This window comes from Lepidochelys kempii, chromosome 22 (assembly GCF_965140285.1).
Source record: "Lepidochelys kempii isolate rLepKem1 chromosome 22, rLepKem1.hap1, whole genome shotgun sequence".
NCBI lineage: Eukaryota > Metazoa > Chordata > Testudines > Cheloniidae > Lepidochelys > Lepidochelys kempii.
The window spans coordinates 22,695,056-22,716,071 of record NC_136401.1 but is presented as its reverse complement, the minus strand read 5'-3'; the positions used below and the strand labels follow the sequence as shown (position 1 = coordinate 22,716,071).

General features: G+C 53.1%; 2 protein-coding genes across 33 annotated transcripts in view; one reads left to right on the top strand and one right to left on the bottom strand.

The window, feature by feature from the left end:
* TREH (trehalase) overlaps positions 1-17,824 on the top strand; it is a 53,692-nt gene extending 35,868 nt beyond the window's left edge. For 5 of the 7 annotated variants that reach the window (XM_073320584.2, XM_073320588.2, XM_078849925.1 and 2 more), the window contains 2 exons: positions 9,300-9,444; positions 11,053-17,824. In XM_073320584.2, the coding sequence (XP_073176685.2) occupies positions 9,300-9,444; positions 11,053-11,204 (297 nt within the window). In that variant the 3' untranslated portion in view covers positions 11,205-17,824. The remainder of the gene's footprint in view (positions 1-9,299; positions 9,445-11,052) is intronic. The other 2 variants (XR_012155893.2, XM_073320589.2) reach the window with 2 other exon arrangements.
* Positions 1-21,016, bottom strand: part of PHLDB1 (pleckstrin homology like domain family B member 1) — a 123,174-nt gene that overhangs the window by 5,524 nt on the left and 96,634 nt on the right. For 11 of the 26 annotated variants that reach the window (XM_073320557.2, XM_073320556.2, XM_073320555.2 and 8 more), the window contains 12 exons: positions 20,745-20,867; positions 18,772-18,912; positions 16,833-17,012; positions 14,889-15,044; positions 12,910-13,026; positions 12,502-12,604; positions 8,596-8,890; positions 6,597-6,687; positions 6,218-6,364; positions 5,612-5,882; positions 5,237-5,322; positions 4,177-4,206 (listed from right to left, as the gene is read on the bottom strand). In XM_073320557.2, the coding sequence (XP_073176658.2) occupies positions 4,177-4,206; positions 5,237-5,322; positions 5,612-5,882; positions 6,218-6,364; positions 6,597-6,687; positions 8,596-8,890; positions 12,502-12,604; positions 12,910-13,026; positions 14,889-15,044; positions 16,833-17,012; positions 18,772-18,912; positions 20,745-20,867 (1,740 nt within the window). Of the gene's footprint in view, positions 1-4,176; positions 4,207-5,236; positions 5,323-5,611; positions 5,883-6,217; positions 6,365-6,596; positions 6,688-8,595; positions 8,891-12,501; positions 12,605-12,909; positions 13,027-14,888; positions 15,045-16,832; positions 17,013-18,771; positions 18,913-20,744; positions 20,868-21,016 lie in introns of those variants that run through there. The other 15 variants (XM_073320559.2, XM_073320565.2, XM_073320579.2 and 12 more) reach the window with 13 other exon arrangements.

The following is a 21,016-nucleotide window of genomic DNA, read 5'->3' as shown; positions in this document are numbered from 1 at the left end:
ATCTTCTTTGTGTTTTGTCAAATCTGCTGTGAAAGTGTTCTTAAAATGAACATGTGCTGGGTCATCATCCGAGACTGCTATAACATGAAATATATGCAGAATGCGGGTAAAACAGAGCAGGAGAGATACAATTCTCCCCTCAAGGAGTTCAGTGACAAATTTAATTGACGCATTATTTTTTTAACGAGCATCAACAGCATGTAAGCATGTCCTCTGGAATGGTGGCTGAAGCTTGAAGGGACATACAAATGTTTAGCATATCTGGCATGTAAATACCTTGCAATGCCGGCTACAAAAGTGCCATGCGAACACCTGTACTCACTTTCTGGTGACACTGTAAATAAAAAGCAGGCAGCATTATCTCCCGTCAATGTAAACAAACTTGTTTGTCTTCCCGATTTGGCAGAATAAGAAGTAGGACTGAGTGGGCTTGTAGGCTCTAAAGTTTTACACTGTTTTGGTTTTGAGTGCAGTTATGTAACAAAACAAAAAAACCTGCATTTGTAAATTACACTTTCACAATAAAGAGATTGCACTTCAGTACTTGTATGAGGTGAATTGAAAAATACTTTTTAAAATCATTTTTACAGTACATATATTTGTAATCTATAATAATAATATAAAGTGAGCCCTGTGCACTTTGTATTGTTTTGTAATTGAAATCAATACTGAAAATGTAGGAAAAACATCCAAAAATATTTAATAAATTTCAATTTGTTATAAGTGCAATTAATCACAATTAATTTTTTTGAATTGAGTAGGACAGCCCTACTCAATAGTAATTTGGCTAGAACCTACGTTGAATCCTGCTGTAATCCAGTGGTTGGATTCTTCCCCCAACAGGGTGGTGAATTGCTGGTTCAAATCCCTTTTCTGCTGGTTGAGATGGGATTTGAAGCAGGCTCCCTTATCTCTCAAGTGAAGGGCCTAAATGCTGGACATTCTGACATAGGGTTCCCTCAGTCTTTTCTATTGACACTGGTCCACTTTACATAATAACTGGGCCAAAGTCTACCTCCACAGTTCTTGATGGTATGGGGGTTAGAGCACTTCTCTGGGATGTGAGTGACTCTGGTTCAAATTTCCCCTCTGCCTCAGTGGAGGGGATGTGGTGCCTGAGGTGCAGGGCCTTGTAAATTGACTGGACTATACAGAGCAGCTCTTAGCTGGTTTAATGAGTAATTGTGGCCATACAAAAGACTCAAATCACTCTTGTCCCCAGCAGCTAGGATACACACCCAGGCTGTGGCAGACCCAGGTCACTCCCCTTCGCTGCTGAGGGGTGTGAACAGGGAGCTCCCACCTCCCAGGGAGAGTCAGAGATGGGCAAGCCCTGTCCAAATCCCCTTCCTGTCCCAAAGTAGGAATGGCTTCCTGAGAAAGGGTGGGGGTTCAGACATGGATGTTCCACCCTAAAGGGCAATCACCGAGGAAGCAGGAAATCCCTGTACAAACTCCTGCTAAACATTTGAACCAGGCTCTCCAAGACCCAAGCTTGTACCGTAACTACTGGACTATAGAGTAACTCTGGCTTTTGGCCTGGCCAGAAGAATAGTCAAATCAAGTGGAACAACTTCAAGAGGCAGGAATGAGGAAGCCCATGAGCACTACATACACCAAAGACCAGGGCCCATATCTGGGCTACTGGAGAGCTCTCTCCAAACTGCTTCTCCACAGGGAGTGGGGGAGGACTTGAACCAGCAATTCCCACACCAGGCACAGAGGTTAATCACCAGTCTTTCCCATAGGCTGGCCCAAAGAATAGTTAAGCCAAGCAGAACAGCTTCAAGAGGCAAGCATGAGGGAGGTCCCCCCATTTCTGTGGCCCATAGCTTAGAGCACTCATCTGGGCAGTCAAGATCCCTCTTCACATCCCTTCAACTAACCAGGCAGAGGGGGATATTGAAGCAGGGTGCCCCACATCACAGATGAGCATGGTAACCGCTGGATAAAGGGGTCACAGATCCATAGGATCAGTGCTATGGCCTCACCTTTAGAATGGACTCTAGGAGGAACCCCTTCAGTGTGCCAGGCTCACTCTCCTGCTAGGGTAAGCCACACAGTTTCACCACCTCCTTAGGCTGGACCTGTGGGCCTGCAGCACTCCTGCCTCACCACGTGAGCTCTGTTCAGTGAGCCCACCCAAGGCAGAGCCTTGCCAGAGACTCATAGGCTCCTCAGGGATGAATGTACCTCGTGGTACCTCGCCAAGCATTTGCACTGACACTCCCACAGCGTTGTCCAAACTGTTGGCTTAATTAGTCAGCTGGAACTCCACCTAGGCAGCCCTGAAGGCCATACAGAGACCTGAAGCACAGCCCATTCTGGTAAGCCCTGAGCCTAGGCAGGCTGTAGTGAACTCTGGGTTCAAACTCTTGTCTCCCTCCATTTGACTTCCTTCCTTGGGCTCCAGGTAAGAGCCCCGCCTCCTTCCACCAGCCAGTTCTTATTGCCACCTCCCTAGTCCTGTCTTCTCCAGCTGGGGAAATGCTGTTCAGGCTCCACAGGGAGAAGCAGGGACGTCCATATTCCTCTGGGTTGTTGCCATAGCAGTTCCTTGCCACCATGCTCTCCTCAGACATGGCTTTGCTGTCTTCTGGGCTCATCCCTGCCCTGATTCCCCTTGTTCTCTGCAATGAGGCAGAGATAAGAAGGCAGAAACCGTAGGCATGATGTTTGCAGATGTAGGTCCAGGCAGAATGGAATGGTTCTTGGGCTTCAAGATCTCATCCAAGACACACACTCCCATAGAGTGACCTGCATGGAACTCAGAAGAATGAAGACCTGGAGCCAGTCCTGTGGGATTTCAAAGTCTGAGTGTTTCACAGCGATGCAAGGGCCTGATACATGATGGTTGTCCCTCAGGCTTGGATGTGATTCTTCTGTGACCCCAGGCTTGAGTATCTGAACCCTGCTCCACTACACCAGGGGTCTGAAAAGTCACTCTCATTTCATTCAGAAAGCTGTCAACATCAGCCAGACACTCCCACTGCAGCTATAGGCAGCCTCAGGGAAGATAGTGCTGGAAAGGGTTCCCCCCCATGATGCCAGCATGGAATTACAGTGCAAGTAAAGAGACGTTCCCCTTCTGCAGCATATGGGACTCTCCAGCTCTGTCAAAGGCCAACAAGACTTTTCAATCAATTCCACTGGCAGGCAGCTCAGGGCCTAGTCATGCCTGCTCCTGGAGTCACACTGCTCTCCCTTCAGCCCAACAGCGGTGGCAGCTTCTTGACCTTCAAGGGGTCACATGCTGGTTCCAGCAGCAGGCTGCATTATCTTCAGATAAAATCGTGCTGGCTCGTGCTACTGCCCCTCCGCGACGTGCTCCCAGATACTTTAGATCCGTTTTCCGCATTTCCCCGTAGCAGATTCCAGCTGAAATTTCTCCTTTGGTGCCATATGAAGGCTGCTGGGATTCAGAGGTGTACACTGGTAGCTATTTTTCCACACTTGTTATTAATTTTAAAGCCAGCCAGCAAAACTGTAATGTTTGGGTTGAACACCTGCTGTCTCCTGGCTGCACAGAGAGAGCAGTGCAGCCCTGCTTCATCACTGTGCCACTAGCAGCATTCAAAACCTTGGTTTTAAACTGAGAAATTTCTCCCCTCGGGTAAAAGTCACATGTTAAAAATACACTGAGTTTGGCCCTTGCTCGTCCAGTGACTGGGGGCCCCAGAGCTCAGCTATGTTTATGGCAAGAGGGGACCAGGCACCTCATGCGCTGGGGCCTTGCAGCTTGTTCAGTGCTGATGGAGCATTGCTAGCTGCTGCAAGGTTCCAGGAATGGAAAGGGCCTTCACCCCTGCAAAGCCTGCATCATCACTCCCCAGGGACTCCAAGGGCACTTGCAACTTCAGCTACTTTATTGCCTCAAGGCACCCATCCCCCAGGAAGAGGGGTTTTGGGATAGGAATGAGGGAAGGGGGGCTGGTGTGGTTAGGTTAGAGAGACAGGTGGCTGAGCGCACCCCGCTTTCTGAAGGAACAAGGCTGGTTCTGGCTGCACCTGAACCCCAGGGTCCCCTGGTCCCAGGACTGGCAGCCTGAGAGTTCTGCTGTTAGTACCAACACAAAGCAGGTTAGAGCACTCCTGGCAGCAAAGGGTTAATGGGAACCCGTTGTGAAAGCAGGGTTAGTGCTTGGCACAGCAGAGCCCAGAGGGCGGGATACATACATTTGCTAGGCTGAGGTTGAAAAGTCCTTTCTGAATAGGAAGGAGGAGGGGGAAAAAAGAGAGAGAAATAGACAAAGAGCTCAGCCTGCCCTGGGTTCAGATACTGTTACGCTTGTCCAGCTGTCCATGCAGTATGATTTGTGAGCACAGGCCTATGCATGCAGAGGTCTCCAGTCAGTAGTATTGCTCTGGGGAAAGCTGCAGGAAATGAGGTCCCAGAGGTAGTTCGGCCTGTCTCCCACTCATTCCTGTAGGGCCAAGACTGTGACGTCCAGGGACATGCTAGTGGCCCAAGTGCTGGCATCATACTGTCTGCCCCCCCGACATGCTGGATTTGTATCTCCCAGCAGACAGACAGTGAGTGAGTGCTTGCTGGAGTTCCCCCTGCAGATATGAGGGAGGTGGCTCAGGCTGTACTACAGGATTCAGCGCACAGTGCTGGGCAAGCTGCCCCAGTGTCGCCCTCCAGGTGCCTGGAGATAACACCCCTTCCCTTCCCAGCCACATCCACCCCCATGCCAATTGAACCTCTGGCAGAGTCACAGTCACCCACCCCTGGGTGGAGAGCACAGCAGTGACCTGGACAATGGGCAGCACTAAGGCCATTTCTGGCATCTGGGCCACTGGCCACAACCTGATTTGGACTCCAGGAAGCCTTGGCAGTAACTAATCCCACCCATCCCTTGGGGTGGGAGAGAGGCTCTGTAGCACAGGCCCTGCATTGTCCTATTGGCCCAGAATGGCACACTTTCTGGTGCCAAGGGCCTGGGCCCTGCTGGCTACAATGGGGCAATTCTGGAGTTTGTGGGACATCTGTGGCTCCCAGGGGCCCATGACACATCACAGTGCTGCAACTTGTCACTGGGGTGGGCATAGTGATGCAAATGGGCTTCTTCATGAAGCCCTGCTTCCCCAGAATGTTGCTTCTTGCAGCCCGGTGCTGTAAGGCTGTGCTTGCACCATTGCACTTGAGGACCCCCCCTATCCTCCCAGGAACAGCATTAACCAGCCAGCCCTTCCCCTTCCCCAGCCCACACCCAGGGCAGGGCCCAGGCCTCACCTTAGCAGCACTGCGGAGATGGTCATAATAAACCTCCTCTATGGCTTGGAAATAGATCACTCCCTTGAGCTTCGTCTCATGTTTATCTGCATGAGAGAGAAAGGCAAGGCACTGTCAGCACCAGGCTTCACAGAGAAGGAGGCAGCAAGACAAGAGCATGGAGGCTGGCTCCCAGCTGGAACTGAGCCAGACTCCACATGGGTTAGCTAGAGCCAGGGATTCTGGCAGCCACAGCAGGAGAGACATCCCTGAGACACCATCAGTGACATGGATATGATGAGTCCTCCTGAGGGTTAAATACACCTTTGGTGGCAGTTGGGTGGGGTATTTGTACAGAGACTGGGGGAAAGTAGGGCAACAGTGGGGTGCTCTTACCAACATAGTAGGAGACTGTGCGTTTCATACGGTCGAAGACGAACCAACGCTTCTTCCAGGACTTGATCTTGCCACCCATCTTGACCAGGTACCCCTTGCACATCTTCTCGGTCAGGATGACATGACAGCAGGTGTCCACATTGTGGCCTGAGGACTCAATATGTGTCTTCAAGTCGAAATCCTCCTTGCGGATGGGGAGATACCTGGTCAATGGCCGTGCCTGGAGAAGCAACGCAGCCTCGTCAGTGCCACCCCAATGGCAGTCGCCGCCCTTGAGAGTAAAGGAAGTGGGAGAGTTGAGCACTTAGGAGGGTGACACAACTGGTGGCAGTATCTTGGATGCTAAGAGTGCCATGGGGCCTGTGCTGGCTAAGTCTCAAAAGGGGACAAGAGACCCTGACCCTTTCCCTACCCTTCAGCCCCAGATGCTCCAACATCAGACCAAGAGAACTGCATGCCAGGTGGCACCTTCCATGCATGCATGGATGCTAGGTCTATGGCTGAAACGGCACTATGCAGCCTCCTTAACACCAGAGGCAGATGGAAAAGGACTGCCCCCTGATCCCCTGCTCTGCCCTCCTCTCTGCTCCACATCCCTCCCCTCACCTGGGAGAAGTGCTTCTCTCGCATCTTGACCTCCTTCTCTATCAGCTTCTGCCGATGAGCCGTCTCATCCTGCAGCCTCCGCTCCAGCTGCTCCCGTCGCCTGCGCTCGTCCTCCAGGGCCTGTCGCCGCAGCTCCATCTCACGCTCCTGCCAAGTAAAGGACATGGCAAGATCCCCTCTCTGCCCTGCCTACCCCATGCCTGGCATTAGCTACCACAGGCTCTACTCAATGACGCAGGACTTGTGGGTGTGACAGTGGATGGCTGGCAACCCTGGAGACTGGATCCCCTCTCCATGCAAGTTTCCTCGTCCCCATAAACAGAGGGTGAGAATGCTCCTGAGTGTAGCTCCCTAGCATTGGCATACAGACCCAACTCACCCGTGACTCCATCAGGCGAGATTTCTCTGCATGGGCCTCTTTCAGCATCTTCTCCATCTCCTCAATCTTCACTGCCTCCACCCCACTGGCACTGCAAGACAAAGCTGATACCATCACAGCCTGCAATCCCCGCTTGGGCCAGGAGCCTGGCTGCTCCACACAGGTGGAGAGTGTGTCCGGAAAGGATAGCAGTTAGGGAACTGGGAGTTTGCTTGGCCCTGCTGCCTAACTAGTGTCCAGGGGTGGGCGAGCATGGGATTCCTGAGAGTTCAGGGTCAAGACTAGTGAGCCAGACCTCGGTGAGGGAATGGTTTTTCACAGAAAGGGCTCTTAGGGATTAACTGGCAGTGGCATCTACTCTGTGGAGGAGGTATGATGAGTCCCTCTGCACTTGGGACACTGCACCCCCCTCTCTGTCTCAGCCCAGCAGGGGTCCACAAACACATTTTGGGAGCATGTGTCCCCCTCAGGGAGACACCCACACATGGATCGTTCACTTGAGATCCAGGGAAATCTGTATGAGTGTATTGTGGTGCTGCCTGAAGGAAGACAACTCCTGTCCCAAAGGGCTAGAATATAAAGGCCCTGGAACAGCTAAGGGAAATTCTCCCTTCGCTTGAGGGGAGGGACCTGGATCTGGGATGCAGAACACTGTAGGTCCAAGCCATGATGCCAACCATGGGTTTTATTGGGATCTGTTTGCAGTCAGGGATTCATTGTAGAGGCAAAAAGAAAAGGAGTACTTGTGGCACCTTAGAGACTAACCAATTTAAGGTGCTACAAGTACTCCTTTTCTTTTTGCGAATACAGACTAACACGGCTGTTACTCTGAAACCTGTCATTGTAGAGGGTAACCTGGAGAATCAAATGGGGCCACACAGCCTGCTCTGCCCCAGCCCAATGCCTCTCATACATCTAGAGCTGCCTCTAACACTGCATCTGCCACAGGATTGCCTCACACCACCAATCACCACAGACACCAACAGAATTAACATGAACAAGTTTTATGGGCTTTTTTTTCTGCCAACACCCTGCTGCAGCGCAGACAGAGCCAGGATGGACCTCCAGACAGACAGAATTCATGATTTTACTGACACGCCTGAGCTCTGAATTCCTTCCCAAAGAGCATACACAAGCCAGTAAATCCCCAACTTGCATGGCTGCTGTGCACAGCCCAGCCCAGTAACTTCCCAACACCCTGCACTTAGAGCCTGACAGTCAGGCTCTCATGTTGGGCAGAGCAAGGGGAGCCAGCCTCAAGCTTCACCAGATTCATCCAACCCTCCCACAATCAGCTGGGGGTGGGGGCTGTTATTGCCCAAGGATTCTGAGACGAGTGCTGAGGAGTTTGGGGAGTCTCAGAGAAGGGGAGCGGGGCTGGGGTGTGTGGGATGGATGATGGAAGGTGGCTGCAATGAAGTTGTCAGAAATGCTCACAAATGTCTCATCTGTCAACCCAGTGAAACTCTGTAGGCCCCTGCACTTATTAACTAGCCCTCCCTCCTGCTAGTGACCAGGTCCCTCTCCCCCTGCCCTGAATGACCAGGCTCCTGCCCTCAGCTGTGGGGGCAGGGTGATTCTCAGCTCATGTAGATGCACCTGTGCTAACTCTCATCTAGCAAGTTTGCTAAAAATAGTGTTGCCACGGCCATGTGAGCTGTGGCAGATGCTGCCCGGAGTAAACGCCCATCAGAGACCTCAGGCACCTTAGGTTCACTGAGCCCCTCCCAGTTCACCTCATACAGAGACCAGTGGACATGCTTTGCTCATTACCAACCTGGCGGTCCTCTGGTGAAAGGCTTTCTGTCCCAAACCAGCTGGCTGCTCCCTTAGGCCAGGCCAGGCATCTGGAATGTGCTCTCCTGAACGGGTCGGATTCTCTCCACATCACCTGTTGTCAGGACAGGGACCAGCCCGTGTGCACCCCTCCCCTCCGCAGGCTGCCCAGAGGGCAGGTATTACCCTGCCCATGGAGGCTTGGAGCAGGCGCCCTGATTACCTGGACATGTTATCAGGCGAGCAGGCTGAGTTGCCACCAGTGGAGATACTGGTTTCCATGCTGTCTGAGCTCTCCAGGCTGAGTGTGTCATAGGCGTGGTCCATGTCCTCGGCCCGGTGCCCGATGCCATGGGAAGGATGATGATGGAGAATGGAGTGATGCATGAGCGGAGGGTAGGAAGAAGGGGGGTAGTGAGGCTGCCCGTGCAGGGCTTCCCACTGGGACTGCGCCTCAGCAGCTGCTTTCTGCTTCAGCTCCGCCAGGCGCCGCTTCTGCTCCTCAATCACCTGCTGCCCTGTACCCCAGGGAAGAAGAACAGAGGGCAGATCACCAGGGGTAAGGAGGGGGCCTGACTGGCTACTGTAGCTACGGCCTGGGCACTGGCAGGCAGCCTTCAAGCAGCCTGCACTCTGTGCCCAGCGCCATGACTGCCTGGGGCTCATGGCTCACACAGAGCTTCTACTACTGTGCCATCTCTGGCCAGGAAGGCATGAGTCTGAATTGCCCAGTGCATCCAGCTGTCATGGACTAAGTCCACATAGTGCGTGATTGGACTTACAAGTATGTGGCTGTCTAAGTGTCCATAAATACGTCTACACCTATCAGAGCATTAATGACGGTGAGCAGAGACTTTCCTATGATATCCATGCAAGTGCGAGAATACCCACCCTGCTAAACACTGTGCATGCCCATCCATTTCCCAGGACAAACATGGCCCTGTCTCCTCACGTCTGCCTGTTCAGCCAAAGGGAAAGCAGCACACTAAGTCTTCAGAGAACTCCATCACCCATGGCCAAACCTCTTTACAGCTCCTGTGGCAGCCCCTATCCAGCACTGTGGGAATGCAGAGTAAGTGGAATAGAGATAAATGTGGATTCGAACCACAGCTGTGACTGAGTCTGAAGGCAAAGGGAATTCCCTGCTGTGCATGTGAGGAGCCAGGGATAAGCCTGGTCTCTGGGCAGGATGCACATTGCTGCCATGCAGCAGCCAAGAAACCAGGGCTTCCCTGAAAAGTCACTCACCCTGAGGAGTTGGAGCCACTGCCACTACTGTGCAGCTGCAGCAGCCCTGCCGCATGGCGACTTTACCCAGCTCTAATTCCCATCTGGGAGCTGGCAGTGAGACAGGAATCAGGCAGGTCTGACCCAAACTGCCTGGATGATACTGGCCACTGACGGCACACCCCACTGTCATGCTGTGTTCTTGGATCACTGGGTGGATGCACTGGAAGCTCCCAATGTGGCTCCATAAGGGGCTCCTCACCTTTTCCAGACCCATTTAGATCAGTTACCCCCACTCCTCCCTCCTGCCAAAAATGCACATAACCAGATCCAACCTTCAAGGTTCCCAGCTTGCATGGACCATTCCAGCTGGGTCTCTATTTTCCCCTGGCCTCCAGCCCATCCCCTCAGACACTCAGAGCAGACAGCAAGGGGAGGGCGCATGCTTCATTCTGGCAGGGCTGGGCAAAGCATTCATAGACTAGGCAGCCTGATACTAGGTTTGCGTGCTCAGTGGGGCTCTGGGGGGTGTAGCAGGGAGAGGGGGGATGCAGAGAGGCAGAAGGACTAGGCAGCAGGTTCCTGAAGGAGCTCCAGCTTTCGGCACTTTGCTTGGCAGGCACAGGCACCGAAAGGCGCAAACTGAGCTGCTGTCACTGGAGATGCTGCTGTGCAGGAAGAGGGGGCAGGCAGGGTCCTGCAGAGCTCATTTGACCAAAGTAGGAAAGGTGTTGGCTGACATGGCCTATGGGGGAGAAAAATGCTCAGGGCTTCCCTCCAGGCTGTGCTCTCTGATCCAGGGAAAACCTGAGCTGGTCAGGAACAAGCCATCTGCGTCAGTCAGCACCAGCCCCTAATGCCAGGGGAAAACAAGCTGGTTCCCAAGTGCAAGCTGGAGATGCTCTTAGGGGAAGATGCCCCGGAAGCATCTGGCCAGTTTGTCCAGCACTGCAAGCAGACGGACTCACAGACACACTGACACCTTGGCCTTGGGTCTGTACCTCCTCCCCACCCTTGGCAGATGGCATCAGGTGTCTTCTTGAACCACACAGCCATGCTGCTGCCTAGGAGTCCTAGCCTTTCCAAGTCCTAGGGCTGATCTAGGAGTCCTAGCCTTTCCTACTCTCTAACTGAGACATCGCCTGGCTGCAATGGCTCTCTTGGGAGTGTAACAGCTGGAGATGCACTGTGTGGAGCTGGGAGTGAGGGGAAAAGCAAGAGACCATGAGAGAGCCATAATGTCTGTGTCAGAGCCAAACCAAACCTGGTAGGCTCCTGGCTTCTTCCTCTTCCTCTGGGCATTGCCTTCTCCCTGCGGCTGCTGCTGGGAAGGGTGCCCTTGTGCAGGGTTAGCTAAGGTTTTAGTCTCATCTACAGTGTTCGATCAGCCATGCTGCAGCCCAGCATGGTTACTGTGGGCAGATGGGACCTGCCACATTTCATTGTGTTGCAGGACCATGCTATTGTCTTGCCAAAGAACAGATCTCACAAGGGTCAGAGGGATTGCAACCGAGTCGCAAGATGAAATCTGTTGGGAGCACTGCTGGGTCTATCACTGCTGGGAGTTCTTCCTCCGAGAATCCTGCCAAACTGCTAAAGGCCTAGCTGGGCTCTCCGGCAAGACAGCCTTGCACACATGGGTCACAGCAACTGCTAGCAACAGCCACACTGGAGCATGACCAGGGCCAAGCATGGAGAGAGCCTGGGAATTGCCAGCTGAGCTGAGCGCTTGGGCCCAGACAGGCCAATGCTGCTCACGTGCAGCAAAGCAGCATGTGACAACTCAGTGATGACATCCCCCCACCCACCTGCGAGAGTCCTGACCTCTCCCCTTCCCATGATCCTCGTGGTCTACTCCAGCTGACTTGACCAGTCATATTAAAGTCAAAAGACTGTCAAAAGGATCCTTACTCCTTCATTTCCTCTCCCCCATTAGAAGAGACCACCTCATGGTGGGCATGTTTATGGCTCCAGTGGATGGCCTCAGGGGCCAAGCATCAGCTAAGACACCCTGACTCCCGGGTAATGGATTCAAATCCCAGTTGGGTCATCTCAGCCCTTCACCCTTCGGAAGACAGGCCCAGCTACTGCTCCAGACTCCAAAGCCAGTGGCATAGGCAGCAGCCTGACACACCCCTTGGAGTGAGAGGGGCTTATAGCAACCTAGATGGTTGTTCTGTTTCAATTGTGGCCCCCAGGTATTCTCAGGCCCCCCTCCTAACACAAACAGTTACCGATCCCCCAGCACCTGGGAGGCAGGTGCAGTACATGAGGAGAAACCATAGGCTCAGCTCAGCCCAAGTTGCAGAGGCTTGGGCATCTTTCCCCAGTGGATTTGGATTTCCCCAACCTGGGCTGGGTACTTGCTGAGTTTCTGGTAACTCCAGCCCAGGGAGCAAGAGACCCAGGACCATTCTCACAAAGAGATAATTTCTCTTCAAGCCAACCCTCCCTCCACAGGCAGATCGGTGGTAACCCTTCTTCCCTGTCTCTCAATTGTGAGCATCACCAGAGCCTCATGTGTTTGTGACGCACAGCCAGACTAGAGCATGGTCTGGGCCTGCATCATTCAGGAGGGCAGAGTAGTAAAAGCTCCAGGCAAAGAGACTGTTTGCCGCCAGCTTAGGAAGTGGGTGTTTCTCCTCCTACCACTGCATGAGAAAGGCACTGGGAGTTCCCCAGGCGGGATGTCTAATGAACCACAGCCAGCAGTAACACATAATGAGCAGAGATATTTGTGCAGGACACATGGCACAAGCAAGGGCAGTAACATCCTGGGAGGGGCAGAGCAACCCCAGCTCCCAGAGAAACCACTCAGCGCATTTTGGAGCATCTCCTTTATCGCTCCCTGGGCAGACTGAATCCCACCCCGCTGTGGGATGCCCTTGGAGCAGGCACTTACCCTTCTGCTGCAGGGCCAGCTGGCGTTTGGTCTCGATGTCCTGTAGTGTGGCTGCCAGGTTCCGTGGCAGGCTACCTGTGCCATTCTGTGGGTGCAGGGGACCCTAGGGATGTGAAAAAACAAGGATGAGGAAGCCCCCGTGGGATGCCAAGTCCCTGGCTCATGGGCTCAAACTGCAGTAAAGGGCCTTAGTTATACACAGTCTGGCTGATGGAGATATTAATAGATCTACCTGCTGTACTGCTGTGAAAGGGCATCAAGTCAGGGTTCCAGGCTGTGCCCCCCAACTATCTTCCTGCAGACCAAGAGCCCCAGAGCCCAGGCACCCCAAGGTCAATGGATTGGAACAAGCCCCTCCTTTGGGAAGTGAGTGACAATGCTGGTACTGCAGCCCCCCTCAGCACATACCTTTGGGGAGGAGCTGCGTCCCAGCGTGGCCACACTGAGCTGTGAGGATGATGCAGACCCGCTCTTTGTGCGTGGGAGGCTGCTGCCAGGGTCGCTGTCCATCTTAGCACGATAGACCTGGACACAAACCCAGACATGACTAAGAAGGGCAGATGAAGGCCACAGCACAGGACCCTGTGGACTGGCTGAGGCTTAGGGAGAGTTGATGGTTATCAGAGCCATCAGCACCCGTAACAGAGATTCATGGCATTTGAACCACTCCAACCCCAAAAGAGGCAGAGAGAGGGGAAAGGAGCCTAGGTAGCAACAGGAGAATAAACTGGGATTCTGATACGATGGCAACCTGGATCTACCTGAAGGATCTGCATCTTTTCAACATATAAGACACATGCGCAGACAGCAGCTGCCTGAGAGCCCAGCTTGTTAACAGCAGCAGAGGTAATGCTAATCTCAGTTACGTCCCTCCTTCAGCCCCAGTCCTTCAGCACAGGCTCCTTCCCTACAGGATATTCCCCATAGCTTTGCTCCATCTTGTCTGAATGTGCCCCATGCTGGCCAGCTGCTCCACAGGGTACAAAATGCCCAGGAACGTGCCCTCTCTGAGCAAACACCTGCCCTTCTGAAAACCAACTCCCATTGTTAAATTGAGAAGAGACCTTGTTACAGTGAGATTGTGTTTCATTCCAGATGCAGTGTCTGTGACTCACACTTGCTTTCAAGGGCTTAGACAGTGAGAGCAAACTGGCCTCTAGGTTGCCTTACACTCTATTCCAATAGCAGAGCCTTTACCCCTGGTGAGGAGATGGGTCCCAACCTGGAGAAAAAGCAACTTTTGGACTCAGCAGCTGAGCTCCTGTGAGCTGGACTCATCCTGTGAGCTGGAGAGTAAGCATAGAGCCCATAAGGTTGTGCTGAGTCACCTCTACAAACTTCAGTACAACCTCCACGAAGGTGGAATGGCACATGCACTGGTACAGATTGAGGGCTCAGACCTTCCCACTGCTGCTGCTCTGGTTCCTCTGAAGAGCCCCAGGCACTAAAGAAGCTTGCTGCTGCATGCAGCGGACTTGGACATGAGAGGGTTAGCTCTTACTTCCTGGGGTTTGGTGCCTGGGACTTGTGGTATACTGAGGGGGCCTTTTACTGCGGGTACTTCTCTCCTCTCTACACTCATTAATGTCATTCAACAGGTTATTGTTCCTCAGCTGAGATCAAGGGCTGGTCTGGAACCCAATTAACGAAAGGGGCTGTAACCTGAACCATCAGCTCCCCAACGGAAAATCTGCATGAGCAGCTATTGCAACAGGTCTTACACTGATAAATAATCTATTTAATTCATTCTCACTTGGCACTGGGGCTCACAGACTTGCAGTGGAGTAACTAAAAGTGAACTACAAATCATTTCATTACTTTGATTCTGTGTTCTGTGGAGACGAACCCTAAATTACACAAGACAGGGCAAGTCTTAGTTATACACAGTCTTTAATGTGTCTGTTGAGCACCGTGTGCTGGCATGACATGGCATAAATTATAATAAATACTTCCCTGAGCGAATAATTCCCCCCCCAAATCGCCAGTTGCAACATTGTGAGAGTAACGGACCCAGCCAGGCAGTGGGAAATCAAAGCAACAACCAAATTCTGGGTCAAATCTACTGAGGGAGCAAATTGGCTCCATTGATTCATGGGAGCGGAGTCAATTGACACTAACTGGCAATCTGGGTCACACTACCTCTGTCTTCCCTCCATCCCAGCTGGCTTTGGGAAGGGACTCAGAACATCCCTAGCTCGGAAACTCCCTCATTGGGTGACCAGTCTCACTAATCTAACTAGCTGAGTCCAGCTGCAGCTGGCCTTGCTGCCAAGAGCCCCCTCCCTAGGCATCTCTGTGATCCCAACCCTGCAGCCTGTGAGCACCCAAAAGGCCAAAACTGTCCACCCCTGCAGGGCCTGGAGATGGGGAGTGGGTGGGGCAATTACCTGGAACAGCTTTCGAGAAGAGTGAGCTTTAGCAGGAAGAGGAGGAGGGGAAGAGTGAGGAGAGGCAGGGGAGGAGGCCTCGAAGCCAGCCATGTACCACTTCTCTAAATCCAGGGCAGAAAGCTGCACTGGGCCCCCCTGAAGCTGCTTCTCCATCTAAAGAGAGAGGGTGTGAGAGACAGGAGGGGAGAGATGGAGGATGAAACAGTAAGAGAAACCCTGCACCATCCCTGCATGCTCACACCAGGGACCTGGATGTGGGGAGAGGGAAACAGAACCCAGTGCTCCCTGCAGCCCACCAGGGGCCCAAACTGGCGCCATCCCTTTCTTCCTGGGAATTAAAACATGGGACCCTTCATCTGCAGCCAAATCCCAGCATTGTGCTGACAACAGGTCCAGGATCTTCCACCCACAACGCCATCATCAAGGAGCCAGAGCAGCAGGCGCTCCCGCGAGCACTGGAAAGCCACAGACACTCAACCGCAGTCTGCATGGCTTAGAGCAAAACCAACTGGATGTGGCACGGAAGCCCTGTAGGAGCATTGTGAGTCCTCACAGAGGGGCTGAGATAAATGAAAGGCAGCAGAGGACACAGGCAGGGAGGGGGGACATAGGCACTAACACTTGCAATGGGAGCTGTGCAGACAGCTACTCCTGCTTCACCCTGGAGCTGCAGCAAAGCGGGACAACAGTGCAGCAGGGTCGAGGTCGGGCTGGCTGGGACGGAGACTCTGTGTTCTCAAACCCCTTTTGAACCCAGGAGTGTTGGGACAGATTGTTCTGAGTAGATGCCCATGGCTTGGGGCTCAAAAGGGTGTCATTCCTTCCCCCTCCACCTATGGTATGCCGCAAGGCTCACAAGGGACCCTGCACACACAGGAAGATGTCAGACATCCCTGGCATAAACTCAGTCCTAGGCCATGAACTCTTACCACTTACTGGGTCTGCTCCCCTTTGCTGCCAGTCCTAGCTCCTCCTCCAGCTGAGTGTTGTCATGAGGGCACTGGGCAGGGGAGCAGCACACAACTCTGCTTTGCAGTGAGAGAGGGAACCTGGGGATCCCAGCCCATCTCCCTCACCCTGTGGGCTGACATGGCAGTGCGGGATGCTTGGCCCCTAGCGCAGACAGCCCTGAACTCCAGGGCTCTGCGGAAATTCAGCTCTGAATTCTGGAACACAGGTCCCACCGCAGACTCCAAAGATGGACCCTCCCAGGGCCAGGTGGACACCCCTTTCTTGGGAAACAAGCTCCCCTCAAGGCTGCATGGCAGTGCCCAGCAAAGGGCGCTCATTCAGACAGTTCAGCGGACCGAGCAGTACAAGAGTCCCTGGCAAAAGGATTCAGCCCCTAGAGCAGCTGCACATCTGGATCCAGAGCAAACAAAATTCCCTACTTGCTTGTGGGTCATAGGCCCCAGAGCCCCACATCTGCCTTCCCTTCTGTGGCCAGACACACCCACACAGGGCACCTTGCCCCAGGGGTGAGCCATGCTGCTCCCTCATCACAGCCAAATGAGAGCTCAACATTAAATCAGTCTGGAGGCTTTAGAGCTGGCAAGAGGAGCTGGTGTGGCACTGTGGAGGGATCATGCAGCAGGACCAGCTCTTCCTCTGCCCCATGTGGGTGTTCTGCACTGCAAGGAATCAGCCTCCATTGATGATTCAGTGTTGCCAAAGTCGCCAAGGCAAGCTAACGTGCTGATGATGCTAGTGGTGTCTGTGCTGGGCATGCCTACCTGCTAGGATTCAGACTGCATCCCAGGCCAGAAGGGATCCCTATTGCCTGGTAGCCTCTCTCTGGGACCCATCCCAAGCACATGGTGTGGGGGTGCTGATGCCCAGCTTGGGACCTCTGAGGTTTTACAAGCCCTCCCTCCAGCTAGCCACTAGTGTTCCCCTGGAAAGTGCAAAGGGTGGCAAGAGGAAAATGCAATGGACACAAACCTCAGCAGAGATGAAGGAAGAGGAGAGAGGTGGCACAGGAGAAGGAAGGCAGCCTGCAGACGAAGCAGCTTGAGGGGCGAAACCTGAAGTGGGATGGCCCCATGGGGAAGCAGGAGGGGCTAGCCCTAGGTCAGCTCTGACATTGCCCAGAATCCCTGAGAGCTGGTCAACAGTCACGTACTGGGGCAGAGAGAAGCAGCAGAGTGAAAAGCGGAAACAGGACCACATCAATGAGAGCCAGACAGGCAGAGAGGTGAAAAGGCAAGGACCTCAGCAGCCTGAAAGCCCATCCCAGGGGAGATCATTACAACAGGAGAGTTTAACTTCCTGACAAGCTGCAAAGGTTTTTGGCTCAGCTCCACAAAGCAGCACCAGGAACAGCTGCTATTTGCATTGAGCCCAGCTGTCACCCACTTGCCCGAAGGTCTTGCAGCACATCAGAAGTGGCATCTGCATAAGCTCTGCAGGGGAATTCACTTTACTTTTTAATTTTTGTGGGAACTATTATTGCTCCTGGGACTGATAAGCACCCACTTGAGCCAGAGAGAGGCCAGGCTGGTAGCCTGTCAGGTTCTCCATGCTGCTCTGCCAAGTCACCTCCATCCTTAGTTACCTCAGTGTCGGGCTCCCCCCACACAGCTATGCCGATGCCCCTCAATCCTGACCTGCAGCCCCAAAGCTACTGCAGCCTTTCAGCTGAGACTGTCTATGCCAAGCTGAATGGCAGTTTTGTAACAAAGTTCTAATTCAACCTAAAGCTGATCCCACATATCTCACTTGCAGACCCCAGCAGCCAAATTCTCTTTAAGGGAATTCCACTGAGAACAGGGAGGGACCTTGCCCAGGTAGCCAACTTCAGAGGACTAAAGAATTAACTCATTCACCCCACCCCCAGCAATGTTCCCTCTAATTTTTTACATCCATGTGCGGAATTAACTTTGTTATGTGCACCAATATGGAGGTGAGGTGTGGTGAGGGGCTGAGCAGGTTTGGAGGGAGGGGGCTCAGCCCTGGGGCAGAGGGTTGGGATGCAGAGGGGTGCGGGCTCTGGCTGGGGGTGCGGGCTCTTGGGTGGGGCTGAGGGGATTGGGATGCGGGAGGGGGCTCCAGGCCAGAAGGTTGTTGTGTGTGTGTGGGGGGTGAGGGCTCTCGCTGGGGGTGCAGGCTCTGGGGTGGGGTCGGGGATAAGGCGTTTGGGGTGCAGGAGGGGACTCGGGGCCAGAGGGCTGGGGTGTGTGGGGGTGAGGGCTCTGGCTGGGGGTACGGGCTCTGGGCCGGGGATGAGGGGCTTGGGGTGCTGGAGGGGGCTCAGGGTTGGGGCAGAGGGGTTTGGGGTGCAGGGGAAGAGGGCTCTAGCTGAGGCTGCAGGCTCTGGGGTGGGGCCAGGAATGCGAGGTTTGGGGTGCAGGCTGTCTCAGGGCTGTGGCGGTGAGAGAGGACTCTCCCCAGCCCTCTCTCAGCGCAGCAGCCCAGGATGAGGGGAGAGGCGCCTCTCCCCAGCAGCTCCGAGACTGGGGCTGGGGAAGAGGCACCTCTCCCTACCTGCATCGCCCTTGATAGCCTGCTGTGCAGCCACTCAGCTTAGAAGGAACTTAGCCCACCAGTGCTGTCTACGAGTCTAAAGCTCTCTATTTTACAGCACAAGGGAGAGAGATCCCTAGTCACGAGAAATGACCATTTCAGCCTCTCTCACCAGTCAGCATGAATTCACTGCCTGATCAGCTGCAGGCCAGGGGGCTGCACCAAGCCAAAACCAACCTGCTCCAGGAAGGCGCATTGAGGGAACCGGTGATGGTAAGGTGGCCCCATCCCTTGCACCAGCCTGACCCATCTTGAGCAATAAGGCAACCTTGCTCTCGATGTCAGCTACTAGAGTACAGATTTTACTACCCAGCCAGAAACACTGTAAGCAAAACTCAGCGTGCTCAGGAGCAGGTACCTCATTGGTTGCAGGAGGTACAGCAGGCAAGCAAGAGAGTGGAGCAGCAGCAGCAGGGGCAGCAGCAGAAGCTTTAGTGTCCTGGCCAGGGCCGTACACATTGCAGTAGAATCTGAAAACGTCAGACAGCCTCATGTATTCCTAGAAATCCACGATGAAGAAGGAGGAGAATTAGACTCATGCACCGGTCCCATGGCACAGACCACAACACAGCAGTAAAGCTCCACAGTGCTGCCTGGGCTCCATAGTGCAGCTGGCTGATCTCTTTTACATACCGACTTCCTCTTCCATAGAGAGGTGCAGCCTGTGGGGACTACAAGTCCTAGCATGGAACACTTCATCCTGAAGAAAAGGAGTACTTGTGGCACCTTAGAGACTAACCAATTTATTTGAGCTACAGCTCACTTCATCGGATGTTGCTTATGCTGAAATAAATTGGTTAGTCTCTAAGGTGCCACAAGTCCTCCTTTTCTTTTTGCGAATACAGACTAACACGGCTGTTACTCTGAAATCTTTCATCCTGAAGGAGGAGCACTGCAGGGCAGGACTTGTCATCCCAGGTGTGCCACTTGGACGGGGACAGAGCATGCTGGGACTTGTAGTCTCTGAAGGTTACACGACTGTGTAATTGGCTTTATCTTAGGTGGTCTGGCTGTCCATGGAATAGGACATCACCATGGCACACACAGCCATTCACCTTTAGGCTGCTGTTCTATTTCCACTGGCCTAGAGCTTGAGGATTCCTAGTGTCACCCGTTGGTCTCCAGCCCTCCTGTTCTCTCTCTCCTGGAACTTGGAGGACTGGGCCAACCGCAGCTTGGCTGCATTTACTGCCACCTGGTTGCAATATACACACCTGAGACAGTTTGAGACAGGGAATCTGGACCTCCTTTGGCATCTGAATTAGGGTCTGATCCAGAGGGATCGATAGATGGAAATGGATTCAGCTGGCCTGCTTCAGAACATGTGGTAGGCGGGTGGGAGAAGGGACCGCATGCTGCTGCAGTACTCAGCCTCTAATGGAGCTTTACTGCACACACCACACAAAACATCCAGTGCAATCCCACCATCAGAAGAGCCCAACATGCTCCATTCCAGCACCAAGGGGAGATAGCAGCAATAGGAAACACAGCACGTTGGATACTGGCCCAAGGAAAGCAACTAAATTAAGAGCAATTGATGGATAGGAATTGGCATGTGGTATTGGAACAAGCTCCCCCTTTACCAAGTAACACAGCAAAGGGGGTAGGTGGGTCAGGGCAGACCCCGAGACCCATCCATAGTGCCCCCTGCTGTCGCCAGCCAGACATCACAGCATCTGGCATCTGTTGCCAAGCATCATTAATAGAAATGTTTGTTAAAGCCCCAAACTGTTTAGACACTGGCAGCAACGTGCAATTAAGAATCCCAGCCTCTCCTGCCAGTTGGTTTGGAACTGGTTCTCAGCTCTCTCACTATTTCTAAATCAAAGATTTTGATGCTATTTAAAAAAAATAGAAAACAAACAGGCAAACAGAAGAAATTAAAGGGATGTTGTTGGGGAGCTTTAAGCTTGCAGTCTGTGAAATGGGAGGGAAAAACACATTCAAGGCATTTTGTTGGGATTTAAGCCACACTGCAATATGGTGCCAATGCAAGTGAACCAGGAAGCTAAACTGGCTAGAAACGAGAGCTGTGCAGCTGAATGAAGTTCAAAGAGCATCAAGTGTGAGGAGTGTTAATCCCAGGTGTTTCAAAGGTGCGTGAGAAATATGTGATTGTTAATCTGATGGTGCCCTGTTAGTGAGCCTTTTCAATGCCTATCTGAGAGGGCCTAAGTCATTGATGGTAACACAAGCCCATTTAAGAGCTGCTGGCCTGCCTGTCGACTGAATTATTTACAAGACCCTGATAAGACGGCTGCACATAGCAGTCTGGCCCCACTCTGGGCAGAGGAGCAGAAGCAAGCGAACACATGCAGTTAGTCCCGTTACCTCTTGCATCTTGGTGTAAGAGTGGGCGGAGAAAGGACCTAAGGAAGCACTTGCCCCTGGCAGGGGTTTCTGGGGCTTAGTTTCCTCTAACAGGTCACAAGGCTCTGAGATATGAAGTGTTTCCTGTTGGAGGGTAAAGGTCAGAAGGGCAAAGCAGGCACAGAAACAGGGAGATCAAAACAGCACAGAGGAATCCCTTCCCAACTGAACAGCCTCAGGCATAAAGCAGGGACATCGCCTAATGGAGCCTCCAGCCAGCCAGTCCCGGCTGA